The sequence below is a fragment of the Watersipora subatra genome, chromosome 1 (assembly GCF_963576615.1).
Source record: "Watersipora subatra chromosome 1, tzWatSuba1.1, whole genome shotgun sequence".
In the NCBI taxonomy this organism is placed as follows: Eukaryota; Metazoa; Bryozoa; class Gymnolaemata; order Cheilostomatida; family Watersiporidae; genus Watersipora; species Watersipora subatra.
In genome coordinates, this window is record NC_088708.1 from 123,682 (window position 1) to 148,563 (window position 24,882).

At 38.0% G+C, this 24,882-nt stretch overlaps 2 protein-coding genes across 3 annotated transcripts in view; both read left to right on the forward strand.

Moving 5' to 3' along the window:
* The first annotated feature begins 7,196 nt into the window (after window positions 1–7,196).
* Window positions 7,197–8,336, forward strand: LOC137385550 (uncharacterized). The gene has a single exon (XM_068072033.1). The coding sequence runs from the start codon at window positions 7,197–7,199 to the stop codon at window positions 8,334–8,336; it is 1,140 nt and encodes a 379-aa protein (XP_067928134.1).
* Window positions 8,337–19,660: 11,324 nt separating this feature from the next.
* The window catches only part of LOC137409640 (protein prenyltransferase alpha subunit repeat-containing protein 1-like), a 37,549-nt gene continuing 32,327 nt past the window's right edge, over window positions 19,661–24,882 (forward strand). For both annotated transcript variants that reach the window (XM_068095579.1, XM_068095580.1), the window contains exon 1: window positions 19,661–19,758. In XM_068095579.1, coding sequence (XP_067951680.1) covers window positions 19,691–19,758 — 68 coding nt within the window. In that variant the 5' untranslated portion in view covers window positions 19,661–19,690. The remainder of the gene's footprint in view (window positions 19,759–24,882) is intronic.

The following is a 24,882-nucleotide window of genomic DNA, read 5'->3' on the forward strand; positions in this document are numbered from 1 at the left end:
AGCCAAGTTGTACTCGTATGTGTTAGAGGGATGTAATGATAAAAATTGTGTGATAGACGGCACGACTCATGTTTGTGAAAAGAAACGATGCAAGGGTGTTAAAAGAGCTGTTGTTGAAAATCATATCACCTTTGACAATTATCTGAGTTGCATGAGGACTAAGAAAGAAGCCTATCGTACCATGATGGTGTTCCGTAGTCGCAAGCATAATATACACACGGAGAAAGTTAACAAAGTAGCGCTATCAGCTGATGACGACAAGCGAGTGATCATGGATGATGGAATACATACACTGGCTTATGGACATAAGGATTTGATAGAATAAATGGAAAAACTTGAACTTAGATTGCGAACATTATATCGTGACAAGAATGATGAACAATTGAAATGTTTGATAAGTTGTTATGAACTTTTTGAGTTAGTGCATCCTCCAACATATGATAAACCTAGCGACGCATCACAGAGTTATTTTTTAAAAGGAAAGCCAATGGTTCAACGAGAAAAAGCATCATCATTAACAGAACTCAAAATTAAAGTGAAAGAACAGGGAATTAAAGGATTTTCAAGAATGAAGAAAAAGGAACTGCAACAGCTGTTGAATAAATGATATCAATAGACAATATAGTATTACCGAATGAAAGCCTCTCCAATTTCCAGTTGATGGATGCTGTGAAAGCTTTAAAAATTCACCATTTTCGAGGTGTTTTTATGCGAGATGCATTACCAAAAAAGTCTCATTCTAAAGAATGTGGAATATTAGATTTAGATGGATCTGATGGTGATGGAACGCACGGGGTAGCTTGGTATAAAAATGGTAAACAAAAGTTTTACTTTGACAGCTTTGGGTTGAACCCTCCGGATAAAATTGTATCCTACTTAAAGAGTCCTATACATTGAAACACAGAACGAGTACAGCCTAGTGACCAGGTATTTTGCGGACACTTGTGTTTGTACGTTTTGAAGCAGCTGTCCAAAGGTAGACAACCACAAGAGGTGGTGAATGATCTGTTTTAATAAATGACAGAAAACGGGGTGTACAAATTTGGTGGAGAATCAGGTCGGCATAAGAGCGGTCTTAATATCTCTAATGTTGAAGCTAAGTTAGACAACTATTTACGTCGTGATGGAGCTTCATCAGCAACTGGTACATTAGATATGGGAATTAACAAAGTGTTTAGGGTTGTTGATCCAGATGATGCCCAGGATGCAGCAACTAAAGCTTATGTTGATGACAAAGAGATTACACTTGAAGAATCTAAAGGAAAAAATTATATTTTAGCCAGTGGGGAAGACAAAAAAGTGGTTGAAACTGCTGCCAAACTAGCAGACATAGCAACTAGGGCTTATGTTAATACTGTCTGTGCATATCTTTATGAATCTAAAGGAATAGATTATATTTTAGCTAGTGGGGATTACAAAGAAGTGGTTGAAACTGATGTCAAACTAGCAGACATAACAACTAAGGCTGATGTTGAAGCTAAGTTAGACAACTACTTACGTCGTGATGGAGCTTCATCAGCAATTGATACATTGGACACGGGTAATAACAGAGTATCCAGAGTCGTTGACCCTGTTGATGATCAAGATGTAGCAACCAAAAAATATGTCGATGACAAAGAGATACGGTTGACAGAGTCTCGTGGCAAAGACTATATTTTGGTCAGTGGGGATGACAAAAACGTGGTTGAGACCACAGCTAAGTTGACAGATGTGGCTACAGCTGTTGAAACAATGATTGATGGAAAGGCTGACAAGATCACCAATTCGAGAGGAGCAGGACATTTTGTCTTAACTGGTGCTGATGGAGAACCTGTTGAATCCGCAGTCGCACAGGAAAAATACCACCAAGTACACACGCTGCTGGCTAATCAGATCCGAGCTTTAGAAAATATAGAGCTATACGATTACAGAGCTATAATATGGGGGCGAAATCACGGTGAGGCAAACTTTTTCAGTCCCATAGAATTACGTGCCGATCGTAACCTGACAATCACACGAATTACTATAGGCATAAACTGGAAGCGTAGTGCTTCTAATGTAACTAGAAGTTACGATACATCGATACAGCTTGTAGTAATTAATAGTCTTGAAAACTACACTCTCAGCCCCCTGCTAACACATATTTTGATGTAAATGTAAACAAAAGGATAACGGCCAGATCACATTACTCTGTGAACCTTCTTAGCTCCGGTGGATATGGGTATTCATTTGGTCAAGAGCACAACTGTTATGGGGTGTAAAATCTGGTATAAGTACAACTAAGTTTTATAAGCATACGCTTACAAAACTAATACAAAAAACTATTACATGTACAGTATTGCACCGAGTATTGGAATATTTTTAAATGGGCTGTTTGGTCCTAACAGCAACCCACTACCAACCGGCGAAACTGCACTTCCTTTTCTTAAATACACACCATCACTAGCAGATGTCAAAGCGCGTGGAGGGCCAGTTGCTTTCCGTAGGTGCAGACCTTCTCCATCTGTCTCCATGGTACATAGGTATCCACCTTTTTTTAGAAACAATCCGGATCCAGACTTACCAATTGCCTTTTGCACACCAGCGCTTGCTGCTCCAGAGAGGGCCCCTAACCCAAGGGATCCCAAAATTCCAGGTAAAAATCGGGTAGCGAGCCCCACCAAAGTGCTAAGAAATCCACCTTCAATCTTTTTGTTAGCTTTTAGCTGAGCAGGACTCATCGAGATTGTAACACCTTTTTTATTGGCTGCAGCTTTTTGCATGGTATTTATTTGTGTTTTAGTCAAGGCGATGACATCGTCTCTATCTACCAAGTCCTGATAGCTAAACCTAACTGTTATGCGATCGTCACCGTCAGCAATGGCATTGCGGATCTTATCCTTTTGGGCTTGCGAAATGGTTATCTTAGTTTGTATGTATGGCATTTATTATATAGTTAAATTTCTCGCAGGTGGTATCGAATGGTTACACGCTCTCCGCGTAGGTTAAGCATTTCACCATCCTGGTCAGGAATGGTGGCTGTGAGGCTCTGAATGCTTCTGACGTGTACTGGTAGGTACACAAGGTTGTAAGGTTTTTCAACTATTTTATGGCCTGGGTCCACATTGGGGAAGAAGGAATATATGACTGGCAGCTGACTACCATTTACGTAACTATCGCTGATAATGTCAGCATTTATGAGCAAACTGTTGACCTTTAGAATGTCTACTACATTTTGTGACTCGGTGTAGGAAGCTTGATAGCTTCCAGCTGTGAACCCCAGTGCTTTATGTAAACCACCTTGCTCTGGAAAAGTTACTCGGTACCCGTGCTTTATTTTTAAAATAGTTTTGAGTGTCACAGAATTGGCTTGTACAGTGGTACCGTCTTTGTCATCACCTAAACGTTCAAGTACCCTTTTAATAGCTGAGTTGATCTGCTCAATGTCATAAGATCCTGTCGGAAAACTAAATTTTCATTGAGGCGCCCCAATTTGAGATGTCCACCATATTTGGTGCCGGGTCTCATCAATGTTTGGAAATGAATAATACGTTTCAACGTTGTCAAGTGCCATTTCATATCGTTTTTTTGGATCAAGGTTTATGGGTGGGTTAAATGTCGTGGTAAATCGTGTTTTGTTATCACTCACAAAAAAAGACATGGATGTCTTTGGAGCGGTGTTAGCACTGATTTCTTTCAGTAGATCTTCCATTTATTTTATAACAAAAAAATCAACAAAACCGCTTCTGTACTTGCCATTGGACTTGTTACTGGATAGGTCAATGGTAACAAACCCGTGAGGTATTTTCCAAGCTTTAGAGCATAACCTCTTAAACTCATCTTTAGACATGTCCCCACCCACATGGTCATTGTAGATGTGGTTTATGTTTTTAGCATCTTGCGGAAATAGACAAAAAAAGTTGGCATTCTCTCTGATGGTTTGCCGAGGAAGCTTAAAGTAGTTCTGAGAGAGGTAAAAGCAGTCAACGTTGCTGTTTCTTCCTCGTGTGTAGTACTTTTCATATTGGCTCTGCGGTTCTAGCATTAAGTCATCAAACACCATTAGACTGTTTGCTTCTAGGTCTATGTCTTTAGGGTTGGGAACATCATCAGCTGACTCATAAAACTGGCAAGTAATAGGATAATTTTTTTATCTTCTTTAGCCATTGCCTCCATCACTTCTAAAGGCTCGCACCCAGACTTTATGATTTCATCACGATTTTGATACGCACTAACAATGTCTTTTTTAGACAATCCAAGATCATGAGCCCGTTGTAAAATCTTATATTCAGGTTGAAAAAGGCTTTTGCCATATGCATACAGCTGGTTGTAGTCTAACCATCCTGGTCTAGCTAGCAGATTTGTAAGCAATGTGGTTTTTCCGCATCCTGATTTGCCGACTATCCCACCCCTTATACTCTTAGGTAGAAGTGAGTTGTTGTGTCGATTTAAAGATGATCTCCAAGATAGATCGTACACTTCCATTTACTATATAATAAATGTATTGCTTAAAGTGTAAACGTTCTACTAATACGCTTCAACAAGAGGAGCGTGTAACTAAAAACAGTCGCGCAATGCGATTTGGTAATTGTACCGTTTGCGGATCTAAAAAGACTCAGTTTATAAAACGAGGTAAGGGTGTATTTAATGATGCTATTAACAACCTTCCGTTTGAGATACATATGCCGGGTCACAACTTTCTCGGACCTGGTACTAAGTTAAACAAGCGGCTAAATCCTGATGGTACGCCAAAGTCTTGGAGTCAGCCGGTAGATAGAGATGACGCTATTGCATACGAGCATGACCTTTGTTATGCAAAACACTGTGACACTAAAACTCGCAATGAGATTTGTGACAAGGAAATGCTCCAGGTGTTAGACACCATTGTAGACCTTACTTTATCAGAGCGCTTTCATCGAAGTTTAGCTCTTACCGCCATTAGCGCTAAAAGAAGATTTGGCTGGGGACTTAAAAAAAAAGATAAAATAAAATGGACTGATGAGTTAGCTGAACAATTACACAAGCCCGTTAGACATAACTTTGAAAGACGTAGAGTTTATGTGGAAGGTATTGATGACACGTGGGTGGTTGATCTGGTCGATATGAGTAGTTTATCTAAGTACAATGGTGGTGTTAAATTGTTATTGGCTGTGATTGACGTTTTTTCCAAGTACGGGTGGTTGATTCCGTTAAAAGACAAGACTGGTGAAGGAGTAGCGCAAGAGTTAAAAAAGATATTTAAGTCAAGAAAACCTAAAAAGTTGTGAGTGGACAAGGGTTTAGAATTTTACAATCAATGGGTGCAAAGTATAATTCTGTTATATTCCACCGAAAATGAAGGAAAGTCTGTGGTGGTAGAAAGATGGAATAGGACGATGAAAGAGAGAATGTACAAATATTTTTCCGCTAATAACACGAAAAGATATATCGACGTTTTACCCGCGCTAGTCAAAAGCTATAACAACACCATTCATTCGTCTACAGGTATGACACCCGTGGAAGCCAGTAAGCAACAAAATGAAGATCTTGTCAGGATGAGGCTTTATCCGTTGTTGAAGCCTGCGAAAAAGCCAAAGCTAAAAGTGGGAGACACTGTTCGAATTACGAGGAAGAAAGGAACTTTTGAAAAAGGTTATACACCTAGATGGACGGAAGAGTTATTCAAAATAATGAGTATTCAGTACACAAACCCAGTTACTTATAAAATTGCGGGGTTAGACGGTGAAGACATCAAGGGATCATTCTATGAGCCTGAACTACAAAGATCAACTCAAGATACTTTCCGTATCGAGCGAGTAATTCGTAAGCGTGGTAACAAGTTTTTAGTAAAATGGTTAGGATATCCTGAGAGCTTTAATTCATGGGTTGATACGGAGTCAATCATAAACCTAAAAACGTAAAACGCGATCGCGTTCGTGTTTTCGGGTTATAATAAACATGAGCTTTTTAAAAATAAAAGATCCAAAGAAAAGAGACGCGATTGTTCATGAATATCTAAAAACAAAACGTGGCATCCAGGAAGCTAGTGAGTCTGAGCGATTAGGAGAAATTTCTACTCAAAGAAGCTGGGAAGATGTTTTTAAACCTGTTGTAGACTCGCAACGGGTGGTTTCTGACAATCTTACAAATGTTGTTTATGCTGTCCGTGAAATACCTCGTGCGCCTCAAGTACCACAACTAATGTATGAAGACTTTGTACCAAGAGATACAAGACGACATCAGCTGGATGGATCGATGCCCTCGTCTAGCTTTATGTGAGCTCTAGGATCTGACAAAGATAATGACACCGTTTTTGGAATTAGAATGGAAAAAGATGAACCATACATAGGACGATTACCGGTTGAGATTGACAACAACGATATAATAATTGAAGGAGACCGGTATAAGGGCACACCTGGTCTGTGGGAGCTGATACAGAGTAAAGATCCGCAAGACGATAATTACACAGCAAAAGACTTTATAGAGTATGCTGAAATCCTTTGGGCTACTGATGCTATGAAATGAGACAATGACCCCAGCGCTAGACATCCAAAGTCGAACAGAGGAGCTAAGTGGGCTAAAATTGTTAAACCAATCTGGGAAAACAAATCTTTTCAAGGTAGTGGTACGGTTTTTCTACCTCAAGACCCTACCGCTTTAATTGATAGGTTAGAACTGCTGTGAGCGAGCAGACAGGCTGGTAACACGGGTGTAATCAATGAGATGGTTAGCATCTTAGACAAACTCTTAAGACATAAAATCATTAAAAAGAGCGAGTACAAAAAGCTATCTCTTGCCTTATAATAAAAAGATGATTATAATACGAAACCGTGGATGGCCTCTCAGAAGAGGCATCGGAATGCATAAACATCCACCTAGAGGCGCGGGGCTTTTTAGCAACATAGCCCAACTAATGGGTCAAACTATCAGCAGCCAAACCGCAAAGACTGTTGCATCTAATGCCGCTAAAACGTTGTTAGAGACTACCGCTAAAAAGGCGGGTGATGAAGCGGGTAAAAGGATTGTTGACGCTGTATCAAACACTATATCAAAGGTAAGACAAAGAAGCACACGACCGGAGTCTAAAGCAAAAATAGAAAACATGATTGCCAGCTCAATTACTAAAGTCACACCTAATCCTTCATTAAACAACCTCATTTCTGGCTCCGGTAAAAGAAAAGATATAATCGCTATCGAAAAACTTGCCCGTAGACTTAATGGAAGTGGATTAAAGATTGTATAAAAAATGTATATAATAAATGGAGAATATATTAAACATCACAGCGCCTGTTGAGAGAGGCGAGCTTATTGAAGAATACGAATACCACGAGTACGAACCAATTACAGGAACTAACCTAGACAACCCTGGTGAAATCCGTATTAATATCGAAACTCAAGATATTTTTACGCATCCGAATGAGAGCTATATTCTTGTAGAAGGACGTCTCACAAAGAATGATGGAACCGCCTACGCAAATGCTGATGCGGTTGCATTAATCAACAATGGTATAATGCATCTATTTAGAGATGCTAGGTATGCTCTGTCTGGTCAAGAGATTGAGTCTGTGCTCTACCTCGGTCAATCAACAACTATGCTAGGTCTTTTAAAATACCCCGATGACTTTAGCAAGTCTCAGGGTCTCAACCAACTGTGGTTCAAAGACACGGATACAACCGCTGTCCTTGCTAATAATACTGGATTCGCAGCGCGGCAAAAATATATAGTACAATATCCAAATCCCAAGGGTACATTTAGCTTTAAAATTCTTCTAAAACATATTTTTGAGTTCGCTGAAGATTATGATAAGGTAGTCTATGGCTTTAAGCACACCCTTACGCTAACTAGAGACTCAAATGATAATGCAATATTTAGACATACTGCTGCAGATGCTGGTAAAGTTACGCTAAGCAAAATATTTTGGTTTATGCCTCATGTAATGCCAGCGGATGCTCCAAAGTTTCAACTCTATAAAACTATTGAAAGCAAGGCTCAGCTCGATGTAGGCTTCCGCATGAGACAATGTGACACCATTGCAGTTCCTCAAACCACTAATTTCACATGGAGGTTAGGGGTCAAGTCATCCTCTGAAAAGCCTCGGTATATAATTGTTGGTTTCCAGACCGATAAGAGCGGTGATCAAGAAACCAATCCCTCATTGTTTGACAACTTAAATGTTACAAATATGCATGCCATGCTAAACTCAACAAGATACCCCTTAATCGACTCGAACACGTCGTTTGAAAAGTATCAGTTTAGTCGTGTGTACGGTGATGCTGCAGCTTTCCGATCTAAATTTTATGATTTGGATGAGCTTGTAGGCAACTCCAACGTTACGCCTGCCAATTACGCTACATTACATACGCTGTTTGTGCTTGACGTAAGCAAGCAAAGTGAATGACTTAAAAACAGTGTCACTGACATTCTTATTAAAACGCGGTTTGGAGCTAATGCTCCAGCTGACACACAGGCTTACGCTGTGGTAATATCCGATCGTCTAATAAAATTCATATCGGATGGAAATAAGATGTCTGTAGTCTACTAAATTTGTAATATTTTTATACGCTATTGTGTATATAAATTATAGTTCTGTAACATGATTTTTCATCAGTCGCGACATCTTTCTCTCCATTATTTCAACTTTTTCTTCATTTGTGCGAAGACGTTTTTTGGGTTTTAAAATCCCAAAGCCTACCAACATCAGCAGCTGAATAGCGCTCATCGCTGTGTTCATGTATTGAGTATCACTAGTGTGTGTGTGTGTGTGTGTGTGTGTGTGTGTTTTATTTCACCTTTAAAGATTACACAATTGAATTAATACTCGAGACAAAAATATAATTAACCAATGCGTGAAAAAATAACAATAAGTAAGAAATGATGATGGGGCCCATTGCGAAATGGCAAAGCCAGTGGTACGCGAGCCCGAGTCAGCAGCACAAAAACCAGACCGTAACACTCACTCTCCAGACTGGAGATGGTGCCTCAGTTCCACCTTATATTTACCGAGACATTTTATTGATCTTATTGAATTAGGTAGTCGATTCCACAGCGCAGGTGTTGCAAAGTTTGAGGATCGTTGACCGGCTAAAGTTAGATGATTAGGTACGGGAAGAGAAAGTAATTGATGACGAGTATTATAAAATGGTAGTGCTGGATCACATTTTGAGTAAAATAATTTATGGGCTTGAATAAGCAACTTATATTTATGCAATTTATCAATAGTTAAAATATCAGAGGTTTTAAATAAATCGTTTGTTGGAAATCCAAATGGCTTACGGTTAATGATTCTGACAATTTTCTTTTGAAACTGTATTATTTTGCTAAGATGAATTTTGGATGCATTGCCATAAGTTTCTATTGAATAGCATAATTTGGAGTGAATAAGTGTGTAATAAAGCATAATCAGCAATTTTTTTGGAATGAAAGCACTTATGCGGTAAAAGATGCCTGATATAGGCCGTAAATCTAATAAAAGCTTACGAGCGTGGGAAGACCAGTTCAAATTTTTATCAATTGACACTCCAAGAAATTTGACTTCATCAATTGCTTTAATAAAAGTGTTATTAAAAAGAATAGGCTGATCAAATTTAATTTTGCTCTGGTAATTTTTAAAAACAGTAAAACAGGTTTTGTCAAAGTTAATGGTTAATTTGTTCGTTTGACACCAATCAGCTAGTGCTGGTTAACAGACTGTCAATGCTTTCCATCGGCAAGAACCCGCTTGTATTTGCCATTTATTTCACACAAAAAATGAACAGGTTTATGTCAGTTAGTTCTCCTAAGTATTCGAGGCTGAGAAAGGTGGTTTGTAAAAATCGCAGCGATATCTGTAGTGAGGCAAAACTATCTTTAAACTCTTTTTGTCTCGTTGCATTTTTGTAATGAAACATCATTGTAGCTGATCCATTACTGTTTCCTCGCACCGCCGCAATTTTATATTGACCCCTCGGAAAGTTTACGGGTTGCCTTGCGCTATTTAAAATCGTAGCCTTTTTGGTATACATATCATAAGAGTAATATCTAGGAATAGGAGTTGTAATATCGCGGGGTAAATCACCTCTTACCGGACCTAAATATTCAGATGTTACGCTTTTTGCCGCCGTTAAGGATGAATTAGCTGAGACACCCTCGGTCACATCTGTTACAACTGAGGGGGTTTTCACGGTTGCTAAAAAGTCAACTGCGTTATTAGTAGTGTAATATATCGACAACCCTGTACCAACAGCTATAAAAGTGGCTGCAAGTAATCCTATAGCGATACACGCGGTTTTTTTTATATTTAACATTTATTGAACATTTAGAGCTACTACAAGCTCAGTGCGGGTCATCTTATGATAATCGTTTATTCCTCGATCTTCAGCCATTCGTCTTAGTTCCTCCATTTGAATGCAAGGTAGAAATATGCATTGCGTATAAAATCTAGATTTTCCATAGGCGGTAGGAGTTATCAGCTTAAAATATTTGTCAATCATTTATTAGGTATTTTGTATATTACATAACATACAAAATGAATAAAAACGATAAAATTGTTGGGTAGTCACTGTACAGGCTGCCATAAAAGACACACAACTGTAGGACCTACATGTAAGTGCTAGTTGTGCTTGCTGTATTTGTACAGCTCCTTTATTATACTAAAAAACTGTTGTAAGGGAAATGTTTACTATAGATTGGAATGTGGTCGCTAGGCAACTGTCACTAATGTACTTTTATCAATTGATCGAGGCTTAAAGGATTTGTATAGTAAAGAGAAAGACACACAACTGTAGGACCTAAGTGCTAGTTGCGCTTGCTGTATTTGTACAGCTCCTTTATTATACTATACGAATCCTTTAAGCATTGAGGCAATCATTTTTGACTTTTTTAACTTTTCAGAAATTCCTAAGATTTTTTTCTTAGAAATTTTGGGGAGATCTTGTCTGTCCGGACCAAATCCAGGGTCTGTCCTGGAGTCTCCCACTTTATACTCTCTTGTGATGACATTCTTGACAACATGGAGTTCTTACTCACCTCCAGGTTGACACAAGACTGTATCGAGAACCTTTTCAGCTCGGTAAGATGTAGGAGTCCTGTGCCAACAGCTAGAGAATTTAAATATGCTCTAAAACTGATCACTGTGGCACAGTATCTCAAACCGACCAAAGCTTCTAACTATGTAGAAGATGAGCGAGAGTACTTCGGAGATTTATTGCCATCTACCATAGATGTACCAATTGCCGAGCCTTTGCTCATAAATGTACCTCTGGCTTCACGCGAGGAAATCAGCGCAGCAGAAGAATAGTCGTTATATTATCTTGCGGGCTATTGTCTACAGAGTTTGCTAAAGTTGAAGCAAGTATGTGAAGGTTGTTACACCAGCCTATCTAACACATCTGGTGTTCCGCACTGTAGATCTGGTTTTCTGCAATTTAAAATCTTTAAAGAGGGTGCTTTGTGTGTAGTTTCTGGTGACACATTTGCTCTGTTCAAAAAGTGGGAGTCTGTCGTGAGACGCTTTGAACCTCATCTTAAGAACAACCATATAGGTACTTTGATAGCTTCTAAATGCATGGAGAATATTTACATGCCATGTGAGCTGCCCACTTGTCATCCTATATTGCAGAAACTAGTGAGAAATTTTGTGTATGTTAGACTTCATATTTTATGTAAAAAACATACCTCCATCTCACAGTCAGTGCAGTTTGGTAGCAAAAGCATGGCCATGCGAACACTAGCTCAGAATATTCATCATTAAGTGTTGTTGAAATTTGACGCTTTCTCCATTTTTACTGTACTCATTCTTGTTGACTAGTATTATATTTATATATGTTATAAACATGTGTAAGTCAGCCATTGCACACAAAATACTACATTGGCGTACCTTGCTATAGTACTAGTACAGCTTAGCTTCCTTTACTTGTTTATTCGAAGTTAATAATTTCTATTGTAACATTACTATGAAATATTTTCTATGTAGTATAATATGCCCTTTTAGTATTCAGTTTTTATTATGGAAAGTTGTTCAATTTTTATGTTGTACCTCATATTCTTGCACGTTTAGTTGAAATCATTGTCCGTAATAAATTTGTGGTTGTCCATTAATTTGCATAAAACAAGCCTGTTTATAAGTTTTATGAACAAAAAAGTTGGCAAGTGATGGTATTATAAATATAATTATCATTGTGAATACATTTAATTGTTTGTTTGGTCGCCCAAAGTTGTGAAATTGCAAGTAGACACAATTTAGCTAAGACATTCTAGTGCAGATAATAGGAGGTATTTACTATGAAGTAGCAGAAAACCTGTAAATATGATGTTGTCACTTTTACAATTGCTATGTGAGTTAAAGCAAAACCTGAGCTTTTTTGTGGTATACTTGATAGTGCTTTAAGGTTACCCAAAGTAGTTTTATTAACTGATAAACAAAGACAGGTAAGAGCAGTCCATTGTAACTCTATATAAAAGTAGGCGTGGCCGATGTTTGTTTGGAACTTCCGATGCGTGTGTATAGGCTCCGTTCGTGGCGTAACTTTCCCTATACGACACTGCCTAAACCAGGTTCCACTCAGGCTACACGATACAACGTGTAGCCATATCGATACCCACTTCTGATAGCTATTCCGTTTTGAAATGTTCTCATGTCCTGTATAATTAATTAATTAAAAAAATTAATTAATTATAAAGTAACTTGAGCGCACAAAAGAATTAATGTTGGTGAAAACTACTTCAGTACAACTAGTTTTTAACACAACAAAAGACGAGCGATGAAAGTTAAATTTAAGTTTGTAAAAAACTATTAAATAAAACGTTTGAGTTATTTGCAAAGTGTTACATTGCATCTGAATCAGGCCTGCCAACCTAAGAGTGGGGCAATGCGTGAGATTTGGTTTTGGGGCAATTGATGTATCAATGATAGTACAGTATATATAAATTTGTGGAACTTGGGGCCAAAATCTCACGCATTTCTCACGCATTTTCATTTTTTCTTTGTGGTGATTGTGTGAGTTGCGTTCAATGCGTGAGAGTTGGCAGGTATGATCTGAATATTTTGTTGACCAAGGATTGTGCCATTTAAATTAATTTAACGATTGTTTTCGATATTTATGGATGACATGTGGCAATAACAGTGCATACATGTCTGACTATGGGAAATGTACATATGCATCTTTATGGCGTAAAACGTTAAAGTATTTAGCTTTTTTATTATTAGACAAATAAAAATGAAATTTACTGTCAACATATAGTTTCATGCACAATTGCCACCTTCTGATGGGGACCGGTGTAAACAATAAACTATGCATATCCTTAATTATTCCTTTTTGTGTGCATAATCATTATATGTGTATAATAGGACTAGCCATTATATAATCATGTGTTGAGGATGGAGTTATATCCTAGAGACCTGTTTGCTACTAACTGCAGATCATTGTAACTCTCATATAATTAGCCATCCTCTTAACCCTTTTGAAGTTACTAAGGCCTGCCCTCTCAGATATAAATACTTTGCATGAATAGTTATATTCATTCTTGTGCACAATACAATAGGCCCTACATACTACAACCTTCTCTTGATCTTTCTACAAGCATCAACTAGCTAGAAATCGTCTGCATTACACCACCATTCACAGCACACCAGCAAGCATGATCATAAATACGTGACTAGGTTGGAGATCTCTTGAATTGCACCAGCAACAGTGCACCAGCAAATATCAATTTCAATAAGCAACTAGCCAGGCAATCCCTCAGATTGCACCAGCATTTCGGATTGCACCAGCATTTCGGATTGCACCAGAATCTCGGATTGCATCAGCATCTCGGATTGCACCAGCATCTCGGATTGCACCAGAAAACATCATCGCCAATAAGTACTTAGGTTGGCAATCTTCTAAATTGCACCAGCGTCACAGTGCACCAGCAAAACAATTGTATCTTTACGTCCATTTCCATTTTTCAGGACCCAGAAAAAATGGTGTTTTCTTTTAAAAGCAGCAGCAAGTTTGAAGTTGCAATCTCTGCGAACAGATGGTCAGGAATCAGACAACCTCACTTAGCTTGCTAACTTCTCCACTTCACTCCCTCTCGCATGTCTATTATCAAATGTTTGTTGCCAATATGTACACATTCAAAATCTTAATTATGTTTTGTGTTAGCTGTTTGTAGATTATTTGAGAGTGAAGAAATTATTAAGTTATCTTTCCGAGTCATACTTTGCACACCGGTAGTGTGCAGTGTGTGCTTTTTTTTAATAACTAGCATATCGGCAAGGGACAATAAGCAACACTTCGGCCAACATTACTGTCGAACAAACCCATTGCTCCACGGCTGGGGGACAAACAAAAAAAGAACACCAATCTCATGCTCAGTATTTACTGCAAGTAAATGCGAGTATTAATAAAGAGTAAATGAATAGTAATAGTAAGTAAATGCCCTCAACATCTCCTCTACTACTAATGTTTGTGTCCAGATCAAAGTTTATTACATAACATAGTCTTGCAAGTATTGGGGTGGCTTTTCCTGGGATGTTTAGAGTGTCGGGTATCTGAACATTCCTCGTTGGTTGCAAAGCTGGCATCTTCAATTTCAATATTGCTAGCAACATTGGTCTCCTGAATGGGGGCTAGCTGGTGTCTCGGAGTATAATGTCATCGTCACTGAGCAGTGAGTATGATATGATGCTGAGTTGCTTTTCAACTATGCTTTCTCTCCATTGGCGACAGTGATTTGTCAGTCACGAACAAATACCAGCTGTCCTTGGTGCAATGGTGGTAGATCTTTCGCTGATTTTGTTCTTGCTTTGCTGATCTTGATTGCTTTTTTTCCCATGATGGTCTTGGGGTATGTAAGACTACTACCATCTGTTCAGGAATTACTGATCTTGTTGACTAACCTAAGAGTTGCTGGTTCAGCCTGGTATTTGTTACTTCTCCAGGAAGTTTTGATATTCTAACAGGGCAAGTTCTGGATCTGGGCATCTATGTAATATTCGTTTTGCAATTTTTACTGCTGATTCAGCTTTACCAGTTGACTCGTGAGTATTGTAATGAGCTGGTAAAGAGTGTGAAATTCCAGTCCTTGCTAAATGTGGCAAACTGGTGTGAGGTGAACTGTCACCCATTGTCAGACATGGACTAAAGTATTTCTTTAGCATGTTTATGGCAGTTGCTGTCGATTGATTGGTATGCTGTTCATATTCAAAGTAGTCAGAGTTGTAGTCTACAATGACCAGGTAGTGTGTGTCTTGGAGTTCAAATAGATCAATACCAATTGTAGTCCAGGGTTCTTCCGGTAAACTGTGATTATGTATTGTATCTTTTTGTTGACTTGGGGAGTCACATTGGCATCCGAGACACTTTTTAATATGTTCTGTAATATCACTTGTCACTTTTGGGCAAGAATACTGTGTGGCGTGTTCTTCGTAGTATTGAGTTGATTCCATTATGAGCCATATGCAGCAACATTGGGAGTTTCCATTGCATACTCCTAGGGATAACAACTCGTGAGCCTTTAGATATCACTCCTTTCTCTATCATGAGCTCCTCCCTGAAGTTACCATATGTTTTATAGGTCGAGGAATCTGTCTCTTTCTGGCGGGTCTGTATAAGGCAGGTTCAGTCTTGCAGTTCGGGATCCTGTGCTGTGGCTAATCGATTCTTTTCAATCAAGCGCCCCTGTAGCGGTGAGTCCTGGTTGTCTTTACAAATAGCAAAAAAGTGTTCTGAAAGCTGTGTGTATTTGGGCATCTCAAAGAAGGAATCCCAAAATATTGGATCTTCTGTGTGCTGCTCTGATTCCTTCTGCTAGCTAACTTTGATGTTAGGGTATCTCTGTAGATAGAGCAGAATAGCTTGTAGTCTCTGTGAAACCTTTTGTATGGACTTTCTGGAAATTGCCACAACAAGTTCATCGTCTGTATGAATTGTCACGTCTCTGTGTCTAAATGTAAATTGGTTAAGCGTTCAGCAGCAAACACAATAGCTAAGTATTAGAGTCCTAAAGATACATTATTTTGTTCACAAGTCAATAGGCTTCTAGAGGCATACGCCACTAGTTTCTCTTGCTGAAGTAGGTCTGTGCCAATGCCCATTGGCCAATGCCTAAATAACACATCAGTTTGTAAGACAATTGACTGTGCTAACTCAGAGTATTGTAGGGTGTCTGGGTTTGTCAGTAGAATATTTAGTCTGTCAAAAGAGTTAGCTTGGTCTGGACCCCTTTCGAAAAAACTTTCTTGGTTCAGTATTCAAAGATGTTTTGATTCGATTGCAAGACTGTTGACAATCTTAAACATATGTGTCACATGTTCAAGAAAGCGTTTCACTCTCTGTTGAATCTGTGGTGGTTTCATCTTGAGTATAGATTGAATTCTGTTAGGGTCTGGTTTAATTCTACTCGAGGTCAGTAGATGGCCGATATATGGTAGATTGTCTTGTAGAAACTTGCATTTGTCCTTGTTGAGCTTGAGTCCAATAGCCCGCGCACACTCAAACAGTACTTTTAGATTGTCGTCATGTTGTTGGTGAGTTTCACCATAAGCCAGTAGGTCATCAGCCGCTACTGTCACTCTAATCAGTCCGATAAATCCTTCAGTCAGCCTTCATTGAAACGCCTCAAATGCCGAGGCAATTTCAAAGGACATGCATTGGTACTTTTATTTTCTTATGGTTGTCTAAAAGGTAGTAAGTTCTATCAAGCGATCATTTAAAGATATCTGGTAGAATCATTCCTTTGCGTCACACAGTGAAAGTTATCTGACTTTGTTCAGTTCCGGTAGTACGTCATCAAGCGTAGGTAAGACTGTGGTTGCGTTTAATTGCCTTGTTGAGATTCTGCGGGTCAATGCGACCTCTGATGTTCCCATTTGGTTTTCTTACCAGCTGTAGGTGGCTAATCTAGTCTTTTGGTTCATTTACCTTAGTGATTATACATGGTCTTTAAAGCACATCAATTACATAAGTACTGTTTCAGCTTATTCAGGTTCTTCAATATTTTGCCTTTCAAATGATACATTGTTTGACATGGTGAAACAGACATTGGTTGGTGTTTATAGGATTTCCCCCGAGAGCTCTACCGCAGAAATCTTCAATGGTATAGGATCGGAAATTGTGACGTCACAATTTTCATATTCGGTGTTGTGTGCTCTTACCGCTTATTTTATTGCTTACCGCTTAAATTTATCAACTACGATAATCATGCTAGTGGCAGGCGAAGGTAAAACAACTCCAGACAACCAATGAAGATGACAAAGGAATCAGTGTCACTAGCTCTTCATGTACAGATTATTTCTAGGATAAATAACTCAGATTCCAAGCACCATACTATGTTTTCCCGAGGATATTATGCACTAGCCCTCTCTTTTTGTCGTAATGTTGAGGGGCACGACTTGAATTAATTAATTTCAAGCATTGCGTGATCTCGCGACAGTGCAATTGACATATAGTCCTATGGCCACGCCACCGCAGGTCACAATTCAATCGATGTTATTTCATTACCTTTATCAACGACAGTATATTTATTGAAGCATAATTAATTAACCCAGAACATGTGTTTGTATTGGTCGGGCGTTAGCACGATCCCCCGGCATTGTTGATTATCTAGAATCCTAGTTTATTATTAGCGCTCTTTGGGTTTAACAGCACCGATTGTCACAGAAAAGCGCAGCCTCAATGGCAGCAAAAGGGGTCGACGACCTAAGGCTAAATAATAATTATGACATCACATTTTGGGAACCGCAACCAAATGTTTTTTATTGCAGGACGTACTCTTGGCACCCTGTTTTTCATAGTTATATTATTCTTTGTGTATTGAATATAGGCTCATTCGAAAGCCAAGACTCTGATGTATTGAAATATCTTATAAAAAATATGTAATTTATGTGCTTTAAGATTCTTGATCTCCTTGATTAAGTCATTTTTCATGGAAAGGGGAACTTTACATGGCCGAACTTGTATAGTCTGGCAGCCCTCTTCTAACTCATTCTTGTAGGCACTTGAGAGTTGTCCCAGACCAGTAAAAATATCATCAAAGTCAGTCAGAAGTTTGGCCATGTGGTTGTCGCAAGCAGTTGAGATCATAGTTATCTGCTCATTTAACTGCAGTAAGTTCATCTCTTGGCATGTGCTTCATGAAAGTAGGCTTTGTTGGGTGGTTTCTATCACCAGGAATTCGCAGACAGTGTTGGTTCTTCCCAATACTGCCAGTTGGGTGCAGCCTCATGGAGTGCATTTGCTCTGATCATACAGAGTCAGAGTTGTGTTTATGTATGTCAGATCGTGTTGCCATAGTCGTTCATAGTCATGAAGTGTTCAGAGTGTTACAAAAGGCAGCTGTGTCTAGTTGGAATTCTACCTTTTTTTATTGGTTGTCGTTGGTTAAGACTGTCATTGTGGTAAATAGTTTGCAATTTTTGACATATTGTAGTTATGCAGTTCCCTTGTTCATGTTGTTGTTCTTCGTCACCTGATAAGTAGTTTCAGGAGAGCTGGTTCACCAACTCCTTTGGGCTCTTTGGTGTCCCCTTGGAACGACAAACCGAGGCATGGTGGTTAAACTTGTTTCACTTATTTTACTGACAGTCGTATGCATGACATGATCTGGGTGGATGATTACTGCCAAAATTCCCATAGGTCAGGGCCGAGGTAGTTTGAGTATTGGCCTGTATTAGTCTTGTAGATGTTTTGGATGGAGGTTTGTGTCTGGCGGTGTTTACTAGTTCGTTTTTGGTCTGAAAAGTCATAGTTTAGTAGTTTCTAGAGGTAGTTTCACTAGTCTACACAGCTCAATTGCCCTATTCAAGTCCATGTTGGGCTGTTCAAATATTTTTTTACCGGTTATATCGTCGTCTATTTCCAGAATCAAGGCTTTTAGCACCATCCGATCATACATGATCAAAAGTCGCATAAGCTAGTGATGGTATGTAGATCTGTGATGAACTCATCAATAGTTTTGTTTTCGTATTTGCAGATAAATAATGCGTGGGTTTTGACTATTACATTTATGTGCGGCTTGCAATATTGGTCGAACTGAGTGATTATTTTGTCATAGTCAGTTTTGTCAGCATCATCTGTCCATGTAAAAGAGTCATATATTTAGTTGCCTCGTCTTCCTATAGTCCTCAGTACCAGTGCAGCTTTTACCTTAATATTTACGTTGTTTTTGGATGTAGCGGTTAGAAACAGTTAAAAATCTATTTTAAGCGTCTTCTATACATCAGGTAAATCAAGTTCATTGGCAATCGGTTTGGGTGCTAGTAGTTGCTCCATAATCTCGTGGTTTATTTCCAATCATTCCTCTGTCGGGGCACCATGTTTTGTGTTAGCTATTGGTAGATTATTTGAGAGTAAGAAAATTACTAAGTTAGTTTTTCGAGTCATACTTTGAACACCAGAAGTGTCCAGTATGTTCTTTTAATTTTAATTACTAACATATCAGCAAACGACAATAAACAACACTTTGGCCAGCCTTACTGTCGAACAAACCCATTGCTCCATGGCTGAATGGACAAACAAAAAAAGAACACCAATCTCATGCTCAGTATTTACTGCAAGTAAATGCGAGTATTAATTAAGAGTAAATGAATAGTAATAGTAAGTAAATGCCCTCAACATCCCCTCTACTACTAATGTTTGTGTCCAGATCAAAGTTTATTACGTAACATAGTCTTGCAAGTATTGGGGTCGCTTCCTGGAATGTTGAGATTGTCAGGTATCTGAAAATTCCTCGTTAGTTGCAGATTTATACATGATTATTTATAGCGTTGCTACACTTCAACAGTGTCAGTAGATGGAGCGAGGTGTCCTGCAAGGCTTTGTGGACTATGTGTATGGTTTGGTGACTGCTCAACGTGTGAGGTAAGCTTGACAGTAGTTATCTGTAAAACAGAAGTGACTGCCCTAAAGCATGCCCTGGCAACAGCACCTGTTGAATATAATGCAGTTTGATCTTGAGCATCTAGGAGTAATCCATTAAACAGGCAATGCATTGACAGGTTGCATAAAGGCTGTCATAATGGTTAGCCAATAGTTATTATACACACAATTTAATCAATCAGGACACGTCAATCGTTACTAAAAATTATGTTATTAATATGTTGTTTTGTTATTTCATCGAATTATCTAGTTTAACAACTTGCGTCTTCTTTTCTGATTATCCAATAAGAGCTGATAAACAGTAAGAGCAATTTATTGTTAAAGATGAACTCGCACAAAAATTTTAGTTGATTAAATCAGAAAGTACAGGTATTATTCTGTTATTTGCGATTGTTTGTGATGTTTGAGATGATCTGACTGTCAGTGTGTTTCAAGATTAAAATTGACAAAACTTGATCGCAGGTAAAACACTCAGTTTTAAGCGGGTGGTGAATTTTTGGCGTATAAAGCGGCGTATGGGGAAAGAGTTCGTGAACGATAAATATACGGTCTCTTCTTTAGCCAATCATAAGCCTGAATTTTTTATTTAGGGCATAATAAATGTTATTGCTGACGAACCAGTGTTCTGTGATCTTGAAGTTTCTAGTTATTAGAGACTTCACTATCTGCAGTTAGACTTGGTTAAGTTAGGCATTAGCGTACGTAATGATGGTCTCTCAGGATAGGGGTGTGTTTCAGTAAATTATCTGGGCAAAACTTGAGGAACGGAAGTAGTAAAACTATGGAACCAACGAGGATTGTTGGAGAATTCAATGATTTACTGACTATCTGCTTCATTCAGAATTTCCTTCAATCACTGAATCAGCACATCTAGCTCCATCGAAGATGCCTCAGACATTTTTTGAGCATCAAGTGGTGAAAAATTGGGGCAGACAGCCTATGGTTAGAGCTGACAGGCGTTATGCTGCTGAGGAAGTGGCGAAAGATTGGGGCAGACAGCCTATGGTTAGAGCTGACAGGCGTTATGCTGCAGAGGAAGTGGTGAAAGATTGGGGCAGACAGCCTATGGTTAGAGCTGCAGGCGTTATGCTGCGGAGGAAGTGGTGAAAGATTGGGGCAGACAGCCTATGGTTAGAGCTGCAGGCGTTATGCTGCTGAGGAAGTGGTGAAAGATTTGGGCAGACAGCCTATGCTTAAAGCTGACAGGCGTTATGCTGCTGAGGAAGATATGAGAATGTAGGTATATCTATCTTTGTGTTTCAGTCATTTCTATCTACTAAACTTAAGTAAAAGGAATAATTTTACTACTCATGATCATATATACTAACAAGAAACATTGCACAGTTTATTTGAGTAAGTCAACTCGTTATTTACTGCTTGGCATCTTTAGTTTTTAACAATTTTTTTATTTTTCATCGTTTTACTTAGCTATAATAAATCACTATGAACAGGTAAGAAAGATGTAGCAACAAGAAGTCTAGAGATTAGAGGTCTATAATAATAATGATTGTTTTAGTATCAAATGATGTGTATGATTTTATGCAGAAACTAGTAATCAAATATTTTTGGGGCCTCCACTTGCGGTCTAAAAATTTGATTTCAACTTTAACTAGCTGAAAGCTTCAACTATAAGCTATGTAACTAGTTTAGATTTTTTGTTGTTGTCTTAGCTAGTTAATTAGATTGATTATTAGAATTCACGCTCAATTCTCACTTGTAGAAATTTGAGGAAAATGCTTTGATCAATGCTCACCTTCTAATCCCAGAAACAAAGCCTCAAATTGTGGGCTTGACCTACTTATACTTTTATTAAACATGTGTTCATTTTGTAATTTTTCACTCTCGATCTATCTAATTCCCAAATTGAAAGCTTACAGTAGATCCATGTTAGAATAAAAGCTAAGAATCAGTAGATTTAATTTTCTAGGTGTGAGCCTTCATGAAAATAGGTCCCTTGTGAAATACAGTATGCTTATATCACAGTCGTTTTATTGATACAGTATGTTTATGTTTTTCTACTTGCGGAACTGTGGTGCCCGTGTGGAAACTACTATGCATGAAGACAGAGAGATGAATGTATGATGCACAAACCATGATAGTAGCATTCTGTTCTTCAGATAGGTCTCATGTGTGTCGCAGAAGTGGGGGAGGTTTAGAGCTTTATAAGTTGTGAAACCGGGTCTGTTGTGAGTGGTTTGTGTCCGTTGTGTAAGTTTTGTAACTATATGAATTTGTGTTGCAACTGTTTTCACTAGAAGTTATATAAACTTAAAGCGACATTTAATAAGTTATCAGGAAATCCTAAAAGTTTAATATTTTGTTAGTACCCAAGTATCCAGATGTGTGAGTCTAAAACCATCGGAATGACTGAAGGAAATGATATGTGCAACATGGTATGTAAAGACAGAGGATGTCATGCACCTATAATAGATCATTGGTGTTTTGAACATACCCAGAAGAACTTACAAGGGCAGAGTGGTGACCACTGCTAACCTGCGTATACAACATAGTGAGAGCTATATATCCTAGGACCAATGATGAGGAATATCCAGATACGACGCATACAGAGTTTGAGTTTACTGCAGTAGAGTAATTTTGCTTATTATATGAGCTGAAACTATGTGAGTGGCCATGACTTGGATGGATGTTTTAATGTAGACTTTTTGCTGAGGTGAAACTTTTTTGGTTTGTAAAAATTATGTAATGAAACAATAATGTTAATTATAATGCAAAGCATAATTTTTAGGAATTCAGTTTGTTTCACCTTATCTTCGAACATTTTATTTTTGAAGATGCGGCTTCATAGTTTTTATCTAGTACCTAGTTTTCCGTGTAGGTAGCAACTGAGAACTTCTGTACGCTGAGACAAAGGCCCCAATGAACTAAGTTTACTCGACGACCTACTTACTGTAGACTGACAGAATTGTAGTTGGGTACTCATACGTTTACACCCCATTTAATGGAAACAAGTGGGACAAATTTTAATTTATTTTTTTGAGACATTTGAGTCACCTATAGCAATATACATGTATATGTAGCTTGATTGAAAATCATATTTTAATGATCATGAGCAAATCTATATATTTATTTCTCAATGTTTGTCGTATGTCTGGAGGTGCATCCAGCTATAGCTATTAAAATCTTGGAAAAATGAATTCATAACGCAGAATATTTGATCGCGGACCCTCCCATTCACCAGTCCGACGCCTTACTTAGCCACAGAGCTTGATCGATTAGCGAGACAATATATGTCGGTATATGGAAGCAAATAGGCTAGCGCTTTTGGTAATGACGTAAAGTCATGGTGTAGCTCCGTAGAAGCCGTAGCTCTTATTAGTAAGCTTAATCAAATTTTCCATTGGCAATGTGCCAGGCTAATAGCAAATGGCAGGCAACTCTCTTTACCTCAAGCTGATGTTTAATACCCGGGCAACGCCGGGTAGCACAGCTAGTATATATACATGTATATATAAATCTCAAAGTATGTGGCCTGGATTTCTGTTTGTCCAGCTATAGCTATTAAAATCTTGGAATTGAAATCTCGCATCCCGCTGGATTTCAACTCACCATTACTGCAATTGCAGGTTCGCAATCCAATTGTTTAACCACCAGACCATGGAGGCTCTTGCGATCGACAGCCCTTGCTATATGCTTTATACACCCTTTTCCCGATTTTATACGTTAAATGATGTAATAATTGAAACCATGAAACATGATAGAGTTTCATAGAGCTATTAATTAAAACTATGAAACACATTGCTTTTTTGTCTTTTCGTGAACTTCTATCTCTGGTTGTTCGTAAGGTTCAATTGCTAAATCAGGAGAGGCCAATACTTTTCATGCGGGCAATTGTATTATCTCGAGTAGGAATAGCCTCAACATTCTCTCTCCGTTCGGTCAGACAAAGACAGTCCGATATCTAATTTTTACATTTGTACCAGCATCGTTGTATTCAAAGTTTTTATGGATATCTTCTGCTGGAACAGTAACCTTTTTTATATACACACACACACACTTCTATGCAACGAATTATTATGATTAATTCAACCTATTCAGGATTTTTATTTGGTTTTCTCAGTTCATATTAATTGTATCATTACAAAATCATCTTTTATTGTAATCGTAGCAAAACAGACTTAATTTAGCTATTACTTGCTAATTATTTCACATTTACATCTAAACACATTTATAGTTGTTTTATTTTTTCTCTTAATTTATTTAAACTGCACAAAACACTTCTCATGATATGAAGTTCGAAAGTTAGAATATGTTATATATTGTTACATGTTGTTATATGTTAAATAAAAATAAGTTTTTTGTGCAAAGACTTTTATTACTCGGGCAATGCCAGGCACTCATTAGTACAAAATAAAAAAATATGCCAATAGATCTGCGTAGCACTTGACTTTAATAGCAATAGCCGATGTGAATACGAGCGAAAGATCGACAGCCTCGCGGTTATATGCATCATTTTGGGAGGGTCTGGGCACATCCTTTTCTTCTGTGTGCTTTAATCGCAATAAGGTTTTGTCGATTTTAATCTTGAAACACCGTAGCAGTCAGGCCACCTCAAACATCAAAAACAATCACAAATGATAGAATAAGGTTTAAATCTTTTGATAAAATCAACTAAAATTTTGTGCAAGTACATCTTTAAATGCCGGTATTCTATTATGATATAGTCAGTATATTCCATTATGATATAGTCAGTATATTCCATTATGATATAGTCAGTATATTCCATTATGATATAGTCAGTATATTCCATTATGATATAGTCAGTATATTCCATTATGATATAGTCAGTATATTCCATTATGATATAGTCAGTATATTCCATTATGATATAGTCAGTATATTCCATTATGATATAGTCAGTATATTCCATTATGATATAGTCAGTATATTCCATTATGATATAGTCAGTATATTCCATTATGATATAGTCAGTATATTCCATTATGATATAGTCAGTATATTCCATTATGATATAGTCAGTATATTCCATTATGATATAGTCAGTATATTCCATTATGATATAGTCAGTATATTCCATTATGATATAGTCAGTATATTCCATTATGATATAGTCAGTATATTCCATTA